The 14040-nt window shown below is 27.9% G+C and overlaps 1 protein-coding gene across 7 annotated transcripts in view; it reads right to left on the bottom strand.

The window, feature by feature from the left end:
- Tsp66E (Tetraspanin 66E) overlaps positions 1-14040 on the bottom strand; it is a 33285-nt gene that overhangs the window by 10109 nt on the left and 9136 nt on the right. For 4 of the 7 annotated variants that reach the window (XR_016176138.1, XM_015333971.2, XM_089171240.1 and 1 more), the window contains 2 exons: positions 4368-4456; positions 3563-3661 (listed from right to left, as the gene is read on the bottom strand). Coding sequence is in view for 6 of the 7 variants with exons in the window: in XM_015333971.2 (XP_015189457.1) it covers positions 3563-3661; positions 4368-4427 (159 nt within the window). In the remaining variant the exon portion in view is untranslated. Of the gene's footprint in view, positions 1-3562; positions 3662-4367; positions 4457-4758; positions 4899-6391; positions 6632-6659; positions 6753-14040 lie in introns of those variants that run through there. The other 3 variants (XM_015333946.2, XM_089171241.1, XM_015333985.2) reach the window with 3 other exon arrangements.

The following is a 14040-nucleotide window of genomic DNA, read 5'->3' as shown; positions in this document are numbered from 1 at the left end:
TAACAAACTGTTTTAAGTAATTAATACAAAAAAGAAATGGATTAAGATCGTAAAGAAACAATAAAAAAAGACAAAATATCCGACATGGGATCTCATAAATTATTGAAGTAATCGTCCTATTGTTCTAACATAAAATTAGGTCAGTCTTCGTTGTAAGTGCTTCTTATGTTTTTCTTTCTTTTTTATTGTTTTCTTTTTCTCTAGAGTTTGCACAGAAAAGGACCTCATTAAACGTCGTCTAAAACCCTTTTCTCATTCTTAACGTATCGTGTTAGCTGAGAATCTTAACGGTAAGAGTACGCACGTATATGACCTTAATATTTTTCCTCAAATTGACTTAATACCAAGAATATGCTAATTAGATGTATTCTTTCGCTTGTTTCACAAAATGACGTTAATGAATCACGTATTTCTCTCTGTCTGTCTCTCAATACCTTTAACACTTGTAATTTTCTTAAAAAGGATGTAGGTGAAGGGGTGCAAAGAAAGTCAACAAAGTGACCTACTTAACTCGTTAGCACATGTGAAATAACTAATAATAAAAGGACGTATAATTTTTGATTTAATTATATCTTTGAATGCATGCAACAATTTGATACGAGAGAAAAATCATTTTCTAAAATATATTAACTTTATAAAGTTTTTCTTAAGAACCATACATGAAAATATTGATTCTTTTGTTTTTTGGATAATTATAATAATCAGGAAAATTTGTAATACATTCTAAAGATAATTTTTTATTGAATTATAATATTAATTATAATAAAATAGGAATATAAACCCTACAACTAAATGTAACCATAGTAGAACCTTGACATAATTTTATCCCTACTATTATATAAATACTGATCATGTATTTAAATTACTGAAAAATTATTTTTTATATACTGAATGAAATATTAACCAAAAAAGAAAAACAAGTAAAAATTAAAATAGTACGTATCAAGTTTTTGCATACACCAGTTCGATTATTCTAAACCTATTTTTCTCTGTCTCTTTCAATTTTAACAAATTTACTTTGAAGTCACGATCATGCTAGGGGAACGAATTCAAATCCTTTTGTGATCATTTAACTATCATGTTCGGATTAAAAGAGTATAAAATGAATCTTTTTCCAAAAGGAAGTTTTATGTTACTTCTATTAATACGATTCATTTGAAACTATTCATTTTCTTTACTTACAATTAGAGAACAGTGGATTTTTCGTGTTCGAGAGAATAGACAAGTTTTTGGTGAAAGGACGAATAAAATTTAGATTAAGAATGGAACATTTTCGATTTAAGAATCTCCAAGATTCTTTATAAACACTCTCCCCCTTCCTCTTCTACTCCTACTCTTCAATCTCACGCCAAAAAGGTGTAAGATAACGAAACTCGTTTACGAACCGGTATTTTTCGTTGGAGAGGTGCACACAAAACAAGACAACCCAGGTGCCGTCGTTCCTTCAGTTTCTTAGAATAACTGGTTGAGATAATCGGACAAATTGCGTTACATTCATGCTTGTCAACTTCTCTGGTACATCGGTTAATCTCATCTTTCGAGCAAAACCACGTGCAGCATACTATAGATACACATACATCTATACATTATATGTATGCGTGTATCGGATTGGTTATCAATAAATGATATTGTGATATTTGTAATAGTTTATATTTAAATAACAATAACATTAGAATATATTTTTTATATTTAAATAAACAGCACAAAAAAATATATGTTTATTTAAAAATACTTTATTATTAATATTAATAATATATATAATAATAATAATAATAAAAATAATAATAATATATATATATATATATATATATATATATATATATATATATATATATATATATATATATATATATATATATATATATATATTATTATTATTCTTATATTACTTATTTTATTTATTATATTATTATTGTATTATTATTATTTATTATTGTATTATTTATTTATATATTGAAATAAATAATATACGAAATACTATATAGAGTATTTTGTTTATCGAAAGACTTTTAACATTTTACATTATAATAAATGACAAAAATAATATTTAGATTGAAAACTCCGTTATTTATTGACCAATCTAATAAACACGTGCCGTTACCTTAAGTTGCGATTTTGTCCTCGAAATTACCAAGGTCATTTCGCACCTCCACCGAGAATAAAACGATGAAAGCGAGAAAAGAAATTCTTTTGAACACGCATCATTATCGATTCAGATGGAACAAATGGAAGATTTCCTTATAATTCTTTTTCTTTTGCGATAAATATCAACTTTAAATTAATCTTTGAAATTTTAATCCAAAGTCCGGTATATTTGTTTAATTTCTGATAAATTATTTAGAAAAAAAAGTTAGGACGAAAAATGTTAATTGATTTGAAAATAGTATTTGAAATATTGATCGTGCATAATATTATGCAGATTTTATCTATGATCAATGTGTGATAAGACTATTTGTATTATAGAAATGAAGGAACGTCTATTGTACATTTTACGTTAGTTGATAGTGACATTTTGACGTTTCTACGAGCAATTCTTCTTCTTCTTCTTCTTCTTCTTCTTCTTCTTCTTCCTTCTTCTACCCTCTAATTTAAAAGTCTAATAACTTATTGGAAAGACGTATAGTGAAAAGCGTTATAAAGAGAGAGTGTACGGTTTCGTACACATAAAAAGAAGCTGTGGGTTACGTTCAATCTTTAGTTCCTTATCGATGATCGTTCAACTTTCCACATCATATACTCGTATATACATACATGTATACGTATGAACATAAGATGTGAGCTTTAGTTTATCTAAGATGACATTGATTTTTTTTGAGAATGTTATCAGAATTTTGATATTTGGCCAAAGTCTTTTAAGCAGAACATCCTAAGTTTATTCTATATATGTATATATATGTATGATTAGGTTGTAACAACGAACGCAAACAGGTGGCTAAAATAACGATTGAAAGAAATCACAGAATAAATCTTAATTTAAAAGATCTTTCCATAAAAATCATTTTCTTTTTTTATTATTTTCTAATATTCTTTCTAGAATTCATCTAGATTATTTTTTTATCAAGCGTTGATTCATCAGGAGTAGTCTGATTCATATATGCTATGAGGATATACCTCATCGTATTTCATTATCTTTGTTAAGGCATACTATTAATAGATGTTATATAATATATTTTTCTTTCTACATTTTTTTATTGTACGATTTTTAATTTATTATTAAGCCTAGACAATAAATACTATAATTCTTAATTATATTTTTATAGTATTGTCTTAGATAATTATTGAGGTATAAATAAATTAAAATTATATTTAAATATAAATATAATTTATATTAAAATATATAAAATTATATTAAATATTTATAATTAATATTTATATTTAATTATAAATATTTTGTTGGGGTATACTTAATCAAATAATCGATTACTGTTAATCATTCTTAATTCAATGATATCAAAGTAAAATTAAAACAATTGTCATTTTATTAAGGATAACATAAAAAGATTAAGTGTGTGTTAAAAATTGATATGATATCGGTATAAATGAAATAAAATCAATTTCTTACCAAAATATCGGACTGATCGAGTGTTGCGATGATGTTCGTGAAGGAGCTCCTGTCGGCAAACAACCAGATACCAACGGTCAATGCTGCTCCGCCAGCGACCTGCATAAAAGACATGCCCGATGTAAAAGATTTCGTTCTGCTTCGAAGAGCTCAAGGCCACTTGCGAGGAAAGGAGAAGCGAACATTCCTCTGGATATTTTCTACAAAATAACACGAAGCAAAAGAACTTCCTAATTCGCGTGCGGTTTTACGATCGTTTCGATTCTCCTATTCGTGTTGTTCTTATCTTCGAGGGATCACTTGCTTTTACATTGTTCCGAGTGCAGCTACATTTCCACATTGAGAATTCTACGAAAATTATATTCTTCGACGAGGGAAAAAAAAGAAAGAAATAATAATGTAAAAAGAGAAGTAATGCCGATGATTCGTTGGACTAGTCGAGGAAAATGTAAACTACGATATATATACCCATTATTTAATATCATGTAACTGTGAACCATTTTAAATTCTTGAGATATTATTTCATTCGATTGCTTGGAAACTTAATGTTTATTTAAAGAATATTTTCCATTATTTTTTTTAATTATATATTTAGTATTATTGGTATACTATACTTTATATTGTTATACGTAGGTGAATTGAAAAGTTTGGAAAACTAATATAGAAACAATTCTTTTCGGTCGAGCTAATTTTTATTTAAAAAAAGAAAAAAAAATTAAAACGTTTCTTATATTTGGAACTTAAAACTTTTAAATCTTCCTAACATATTTACACATTTATATTTTATATATAAAACGATACTCACAAAAAAGACAAAGTTGAAAAAGCACAAAAAGTACTTGGCACACTGTGAGGCGCAACCCATTTTTGAGATTTGGATTTTTAGAACTTCGTCTGTAAAAGAAGAAATAAAAAATATACAAACAAGCAAATATATATTATATACATTAATATATATATAATTACATAGGTACATATGTACATATACATAAGATTTATATATTACAGTATATATACACATATAAATATTTGTATTCGAAGTGATTAATTTTGCAAGAAAGATAGCGCCTTTATAATATCGTTATATTAAAGGAAATATATTTTTTGAAGAGACTGCCAACTATTTAAAAAAACTTCATCTCTTACTTAACATATATATATAAAAGTTCGTTAAGTATATAAAAGAAAAGATGCACCTGATGAACGCCTATCAAGCTTGGCGTAAGTCCAAGTGCCACTTATTTATTGCGTACTCGAAGCGGATACAACGTAGTAACCTAATAAGTTACACACCCACGTCCTCTCTTTTTATTATTCTCTCTCTCCCCCTTCCCTCCTTCACACACAATTTTTTTTAATTAATTTTACTTAAATATATTTATAAAGATTACGAAGCACGAATTTGAACAAACACATTACATCATGAACATAAAAAGATTTTCAACGACCTAATAATAAATGATTAACAATTGTGAATACTCTTGATAGATCTTTTGTTGTAATTAGATTGATCGATGAACGAAAAGAAAATAATAAAGTTTATAAAAATAGATAAACAAAAATCTTGACGTATTTTATAATTTGTTCATCGAACTAGCAAAGAAACGAATTTTATGATAAAACGAATTCTAATAGTTCTAAAAAAACAAAGTCATTAACAGTAGATATACCACCATTTTCAGTAGACCTATTTTTACCACACTAGTCAAAATTACTGGTGTATAAAACAATGCTTTTTTAAGCTTCCAGTCTTTATTTATTCTTAAAAAGTAATAAAAAATGTTTAACAATAATAATTTTAATAGATAAATGGATTTATAGACATTTTTAAATAACAAAACGCTTAATTACTTACAGAAATCAAATGTTACATGAAATAGAAATTTTGAATTAAAATGGCCCGACCAGTCAAAATGATTGGTCTGGTATATCTAGTATTAAACGTATTCATTGTAATGCAATAAAAAAAAAGTACATACTTAAGATTGTTCGATGATTTATATCATAAAAAAAAAATGCAATTTTAGTTTATGCAAAGATTGATGCTTGAGAACTGAACGTATCTCAGTCGTATCAACACAATTATAAAATTCCATCGTATTTATTGACAAATTAGTACTACTTCTGCATTCCGTGGATGCGAGAAACAAAGAAGAATAAATTGGTCAAATTGATGAATGCTGTCTGTTGCCAATGGGTTTCAAAGAAGACGTTGTGTTTCTCGAAAACGTATAATAACGTATTAATAAGAATTTATAAATATATGTATATGGATCGAGAAGGAAAAAGAGAGAGAAAAAAAGAGAGAGAAAATAAGAATTCTTCGTACCTTGTAAGATGTTATTTTTTGTTCCGAAAAGAATACAATAGTTCGTTATGAAGTGTTAGGCTAAATATCCATGATTAGATCATGAGAAATATTTTTGCAGGATTAAGATCTTGAATGGAAAACAAAACCGATTTCAACTTGCTCTTTCAAATTTATCTGCTATATGTAAATTAATCTTATGCATAATACATGAATTATGTGTGCTTAAAATGATATTACAAAAATTAACATTATTATAAAAATTACATATGTGTTACATATAATAATATAATAAAATATTTTGATATATTTATATAATAAAATATATTGATATATTTATTATAATATAAATAAAAATTATTATATAATATAATTTATTATATTATATATATATGTAATATAATACAATATAAGAGATACAATGGATAGGACACAAAAAGCGTAGTCTCAATTTTTAACACAACACAAAGCAAATAATACAATTTACATTTGCATAAAGATAATCTTTTTTTACAACTTACACTTTACAACACTCCAATCTCCAATTTACTTTTTATCGTAATCTGATCCTTCTATATATCTCCTACACACCGCTTGTATATTTATATCGCACAGTCATCTCGTTACACTAAAGAGTGTACGATTTACTTCTAAATTTTCAAATTAAAAAACATAGGTATATCTCAACCTTAATTCGAACTCTCTAACAATGAGATAAAACAAATATTTATTTATAATTTCGAAGTTCAGTTATTAACCTAGAATCTTTTAAATACCGCATTCTCTTACAATATGGAAGGCCCTGGATTGCTGAAAGATGAAAACAGTCGACCGGAATGCGGAAGACCCGGGTACGAGTTCCGACCCAGTCGGTTCAATGACCTAATTTTTTCACAAACATATTTTATATACATATAATATAATAATTATATACACATATAATTTATAATAATAATATTAAGCACAATAAGTCATATATTACATAATATTTGAAGTGACAAACATTATTATGACATCATAAACATGCAGATAAACCTAATAAATAATAACACAAGGTAATGTCAAGTGCAGGCCGAGAATTATCATTAGAATTAATTATAAAGATAAAGGAATAAGAATGTCGTTGTATAATAATGGATAAAACAATAATGTTACTTGAATATTGATTTCCAAGTGCGTAATAGTACGCGACGGTGATGTTGCTAATAGTAATCGGATAATATAAATGAAGAGCACACCGTAAAAGCTTTAACAACGTGCCTTGGCATGCTGCAATAAGACCTTGAATAACTGACATAAGTTTCCTGTAATAAATAGGCGTAAGCCCGATGCTTACCGACTTTTATCTTTTCTTCGATAGAATAAGAGATATTCAAATTAAAATCGTTCTTTTCGTTGTTACCAGTATTCAATTAGCAATCTTATTACGTCATTCATATTTCCATCATCAAGAGAATTATCAATCTAACACGTACGTATTAATGATCCTTGTTGCATGAGCATAGATGTTAGTTATATACGTTGATCAAATAACCTTCAGAAGAACTTTATAAAGAAATAATTGTTCATATTAAATAATGCTGTTTTAAAACCATTTTTGTACAGGTTTTGTTGTTCAAAACTCTATTCTCAAAAATACCGTATATATTACATTTACAATTATAGAATAATAGTATTTTATAATTTTGTATTGATAAGAAAATTAAGATGTAAAAAATATAGATATAGATATAAATGTAACGTGTATGCTTTTAAAGTTGCATGAAGTTAAAAAAAAAAAAGGTTGATTATAAAAACGTAACGTTTAGTTAGATTTATTGCTTTAAGAATAATGTTGAAAGGATCAAAAGACGTCATGAATGTTATGTAAATTCAGATAATATAATTTGTAATGACGGTTTTAAAGTACGGCATCGAAACCGTCACCCTGTAACATGTTTGGCAACTTTCAACGAAGTTTACGCAATAAGCTACTGTACGACTTTTGATTGGAACCTGTTGTACGCTTTAAAGAAATATGAAGTTTTACAAGTATCGAACGCGTAACGTATATAAATACTTATATATATAGATAAACATAAAAAGAAAGTTTGAGTATGGTCAATTTGAGAGAAGTTACTGAGATTTTAAATCCCTTTCTCTTTTTCTTTCTTTTTTCTTTACTGTCAAAAAAAAAAGAAAGAGAAAATAATTTAACGCTACGCGATATCCATGATCTCACGGATTTCTCCGAGTTCATAGATTATTTACAATTACTAACTCTAATCTATCTAAGCAATTTACTGTTGTTGAATTTTAAAATTTTTTAGATACTTAGATCCATTTGCGATGAATATTGAACACAATTTTAATGTTAAAAGACAAATTGTCCGAGTAATAACTAACGATAAGTTAGAATCGTAAAATAAATTGTAGAGAGTAAATTTGTACTAGAACGATTCAGAAAAGAAATAAACAATGTCATTAACAAAGTGATTACAAATTTAGGATATGATTTCTGAAGTCATGTTGAATAGTTTTGCAACAGTTCGCACATGGAATTGTGCAAGGTAATATTTGTTAGATTCCACAAAAATAACAGTGTTCCATTACAATAACTTCCAATTTATATTCACAACTTCACAGCGTCCGAAGTACGCTTAATAAATGATTCTCTCTTTCCAATTTTCTTTTTTTTTTTTTTTGATAAACCAGGTATAGCCAATAAATAATTGGAATTTGATTAAAGAATCTGGACAACTGATTTATGAATCTATCAAAACAGACACGAGATTGATAGAATGCATTTAGATGAATTATAGATGAACCTAAAGCATCATCATCACTGTTTTTAAAAAAAAAGTCAGTTTTCATCAATTCAAGAATATATCAGTAATCATGACCCTTTCTTCGTGAATCACCCAGTATATAAATACATTGTACTTTCTAGACGTTCATTAAATGATTCACCAAGAATACCGATAGAGGTAAGTTCCGAGGTATGTTACGTTAAAAGCACAGCTAGTAATGAAACCGAAAGAAAATAAAATAATAAGAGAGAAGAGACGATGAGAGAAAAAGAGAGAGAGAAATGTGGAAGGTAAAAAAGAGCCGTAGGAAAACCTCGATTAGACGACCTAGTATCAGATATCCAGCTCACGGTTCTCATTACTCTACCAAGAATCCATCTGGCTATACTCCGACATCCCTGTAGCGAAACAGCACCAACTCCTCCAGCAAAAGCAGCAGCAAGAACAGTAAGAGGAAAGAATCGACACGGACTACCAGCTATCTGAAATATTCTACTTCGTTCTCGGAGCAGGCAGCAAGCCACACGATCGTTAACTGAACGAACGCGACCCGTTTCGGGAACCCGTTCTGTTCAACAACGGATCCTGGGGATTCGATCGAACGAATCTCAAATCCAAAATCTCTTTCTATTTTTTTTTTCAACTTTTATCTAACGCTTCGTTGGATCTTTCAATCAGTTGGACCTAATTGCTAGACGAAAACCTTTGAAAAAGTCAATACCTAAAACCCTCAATCAATTCTCTTTTATCTTTTTAACTCCAAAGTCAATAAACCTACATATTGAGTGTCCCCGAATAAGTGGAAAACGTTTTAGGGATGATTTCAATTTCCATGAATAATATGTGCTTTTTTTGTTTTATTTTAGCGAATTTGTTAATACAATTATAATTTTGTTAGATTTTTGTATTAAATGTGTGCATTGACAATTGACAAAATTGAACAAAGCTTATCAAATAAATCTGAGCAAAATCTCAGAACATTTCTAGAAAATAATTTATGATTTATTCTATAGAACATCCCGTATTTTCCTGGATCAAAGAAAAAACTGCACTCAGCGGTGCATTGAAAATTAGATCACCGGACGATGCCGCTGGACGAGAGTCGGGGTCACCGGGTCGATCTAGCTAGTTTCCTCTATCTTCCTTGTTCGTTTCATTGATTTTGATTGCTGGATACCAGCCAGGGAGAAAATCAAACTAACATTTTTATATATTAAATAAATAACTGTCTACGTCTGCGTGTGTGATTACTCTTCGTTGGAAATTAACGTCTCCTACGTTGATTCTTTTAACGTGAACATGCATATACCTATAGTTAGCATTTATAAAAGTGAAAGCAATATGAAAGCTTGACTATATGAAAGTAACACGATCACGACATTCACCAGTAATTTTTTATAATTATCTATGATAGTTGTTACTTACCAAATTGAAGATCCTATAGAACGAAAATATTCATTATACACAAATTATAAGACATAGAACACATCGTTGCATTCGAACTTAAGCGAAATAATTTGAGGATCGTTTAATTTGGTAATAACTCATTATTTTATTTAGAAAAATCCAAACAAGTCAAACAATAAGCATAATGGATCACAGCGTGCTAAGTGGCTGCTGGATTATACCTCGAGAAAATTTGTGAAGCTTAGGAAATTTCTTAAAATAGTGCTGCACACATATTCACTTAACATAGGAAAATAACTTCAGCTGTTACTCTACTTTAACACCTTAGGTAAGATTTTTTTTTTAGTGGTTTAAATAGTATTAGATTTTTTTTTATTTACGAACTACTAAACGGTAATATTGATTCTTGTTTATAAGATGGAAATCATTGATAGTACGTAACTGTTAGATCAACTGTATCGTGTGTACCAGTTTTACATAAATTTCTCATTTTAGATTTTTTCCTTAAAACCTGATCACTCGAGCTAGTTTCATAAATAATGAAATAAAGAAAGAAATAGAAAAACGTATTAAGAGTTAAAATAAATGAAATAAAGTAATCAATCGATATATGTCTACTTTTTATATTATAATTCGTTCATTGTGATTTGTGAGAAGAAAAGAAAAGAAAAGAAAAGAAAAGAAAAGAAAAGAAAAGAAAAGAAAAGAAAAGAAAAGAAAAGGGTCAGATAATTTATATCCTGTTGCTCTTTTCCGGATTTCACCGATGTGACGGAAACCAGTCGTTCATCCGTGTCATTACGTGACTCCAATAGATAAAAGTATTTACATTTAGTGGGTCAACTTTAATTAAGGACAACATTATAAAAATTTCAAATACAAATTGATAAATATGATTTCTATAATTACATTTGCATATATCTTTTACCCCTTACCTAAATAAATGCATAAATTGAATTTTTTTTTCTATAACAAAACAACGAATAGGAGAAACTTTTATAGATGGGATGAAAAAAATTAAAATAAGGATGAAATAAAAGAGATAGAAGAAAAAAAAAGAAGAATGTCGAAGAAGGGACATCGAAAATAATAGGTTTCCTCTGACGAGAATTTAGTAACATGGAGGGATCGAACATTGACCCTTCTTGGATGAACCTGACGCCTTTGATGTCGAACCCTTTTTGGTAAAAGCAACGAACACGATCAAAAGACCTTTTTTACTTTTTTGATTTTAATTAAAAAGCTCTAGCTTCTTGCGTGTTCTCTCGACTTAAGCAAAAAGAAAGAACAAAAAATCTTTCTAACTTGTAATCAAATAATATTGGATAAAAAAATTTATTATTTATTGAATCAATATTTTAATGATAAAATATAATTATTATAAATACTGATAATTTATTATTTATACTGAACAAAATATTTCAATATTCCCTAGTAGCACAAAATATTGAAAAATATTTAATACATGTAGATAAGATACAAAAAGACATTAAAAGTCTTTCTAATATTAAATACATATGTATTCAATATTTTTCAATATTTTGTGCTATTAGGGTTCCGAGCATTAATTGTACAAAAAATACTAACTAATTAAAAAATAGCAATCTACAAAATATTAATATAAAAATGAGACAATATTATCTAATTGTACTGTCTCAAGTTTTTATTAGATTTCTTGAAAACTATCGAGAAAGTGATTCCAAGTCTTTAAAACTTCTTTAGTGATCGCGTTATAGTTGTATATATCTATATATCTATATATGTATCTATGTATATATCTATATAAAGTAAACTCGATGAAGGTACAACGTCCTCGGTCTTTAACAGCAGCCAATGGTCTCGTCATAAGTTGCATAATACACGTGCACTCGTTCACGTGTAAGTTTTTGAATGAACATCGTCTCGAAGATCTATCTATCGACTCTCCAGCAAGTTAACTACACTCATTAATTAAAAATACGATACACGACACGGGATATCTTGTATGCTTTTTTTATCATCGTTGAAAAGAAAACATTAACGTTATTTTACTAAGCTTTCATAAATATTCGATCTACGATATTACGTTTCAATCGTGTTAATCTAAGGGTGATTAGTAATGTCATGAAATAATCAAAAGATATTTATACAAATATGTCAATCGATAATACGATATCTACCGCATAGTAATATGATATGTCAATCTAACGGTATTAAAGCCTGTTGTTATTCTCACGATCTAAATCTCATCATAAATTATTCTCATATTTCATATCTATATTAAAGTGTCCTAAAAGTTTCTTATTTCCTTTTTTTTGGTAAGTTTAATATACATTTTTATATATTCATTTTCTGCATTTGTTCATAGAAATTGTTCAAATCAGTGTCCATTGTATTCAATACACAATTCACTGAAATGATTTTAATTATTGATTTACATATGACGAAACACAAACTAGAGTTGATATCCAAATTTTAGAATGATTTTTCTATCAATTATTGTAACTGATCCAAATCTAATAGTTTCTGTGCACAAATTATTCTAAAATAAATAACTTTTATTTCACTCTTTATATTACACATATATAATTATTAGGTTGGCAAGAAAGTAATTTTGGTAGTAAGTATAAATATATATATATATATATATATATATAATATTATTATTAGGTTGGCAAGAAAGTAATATTTCACACTAGAAAACCGAAATTACTTTCTTGCCAACCCAATATATATATATAAATAATAAATAAAATATATAATGCGTGTAAAATTTATCAAAAAGAATAAAAGAACTTTTAAAACTAATTAATAATGACCACATATATATATTATAAAACAATTAAGATAACTTCATTAATTAGATCCATTATTTAGAAATAAAAAGTACCGTTGTATAATTATAAAAGTGTATTGATTGATACATGTCCTAAGCCTTATGCGTCACCGTTACGATCACGTATATCTTTAACGAATGGTATACCGTTGGTTGCAGGTGGTTCTGCCCGTGAAACCGTGTCGAAAAAGATATTACTAATTCGTTACACAACCCAACACTGTTTCCTCAAAGAAATCTAACGATATACACGCTTAGAGTCAACAATAGAATAATATTACTAAAGAAAAGAAAGAACATTTAATACGTGTTCATATATATTTCATGATTTCTTATTTACGTATCAACAGAGTAAATCTTTTTACTTACGAATAAGGCCGTTTTTGGTTGTATAGAAAAGAACTTTCGATTATTATACTCTTGTATGTATATATATATATATATGTCGTTTGAATCTGACTTGGATAAAAGATAAAAATGATGAAAAAGAAAGAAAAATATATAAGATCTGGAAGATCTCAAAATAATGTAATGAAACTCCGTCGCGCTAAAGCTCAACGAGACGGAAATCACAAGCAGAACTCACGCTATCAAAACTTATTCATTTTCTTTTACCGAGAGAAAGAGAAGAAGGGAGAGGAGGACTTTCTCTCCGTACGTTCGACGTTCCGCAACGAGAAAGGACGACATCCCTTTCACGATATATATATATATATATATATACATTATCAGCCAAAAGTTTGGAATCCTTGGAAAATCTTCGTCAAAATCGAATATAATAATAAATTTTGTAACGATCCATCGTTATTACAGTTTGATAGGTGTACGTTCTGCATGCTTTCATACTAACTAGATAATTTTTAATTATAACAGTATATAATGTAAATAAACGTTTAACAAATAATCCTAATTAATCCTTACGGTTGAACTTCTCCGTGATATTTCTTATGTATTTGCAAACTATTTTCTACAAACACTTTAAGTGACACGTGTATTCGCTATCAATCAAAAATTTGGAATTACTTGCTTATTTTCGACAAAACAAAAAATAACGAAAAATTTAGAAACGATCCATTATTGTTATATCAAATATTAACAAGATAAATTATTTTTCAAGAAATTGTAACATCCTTTTACGTTCATATAATGCCCTCGTATA

This window comes from Polistes dominula, unplaced genomic scaffold (genome assembly GCF_049000335.1).
Source record: "Polistes dominula isolate Pdom_NZ unplaced genomic scaffold, Pdom_raw_medaka contig_31, whole genome shotgun sequence".
NCBI classification, from domain to species: Eukaryota; Metazoa; Arthropoda; class Insecta; order Hymenoptera; family Vespidae; genus Polistes; species Polistes dominula.
This window is presented reverse-complemented; position numbering and strand designations above follow the sequence as displayed.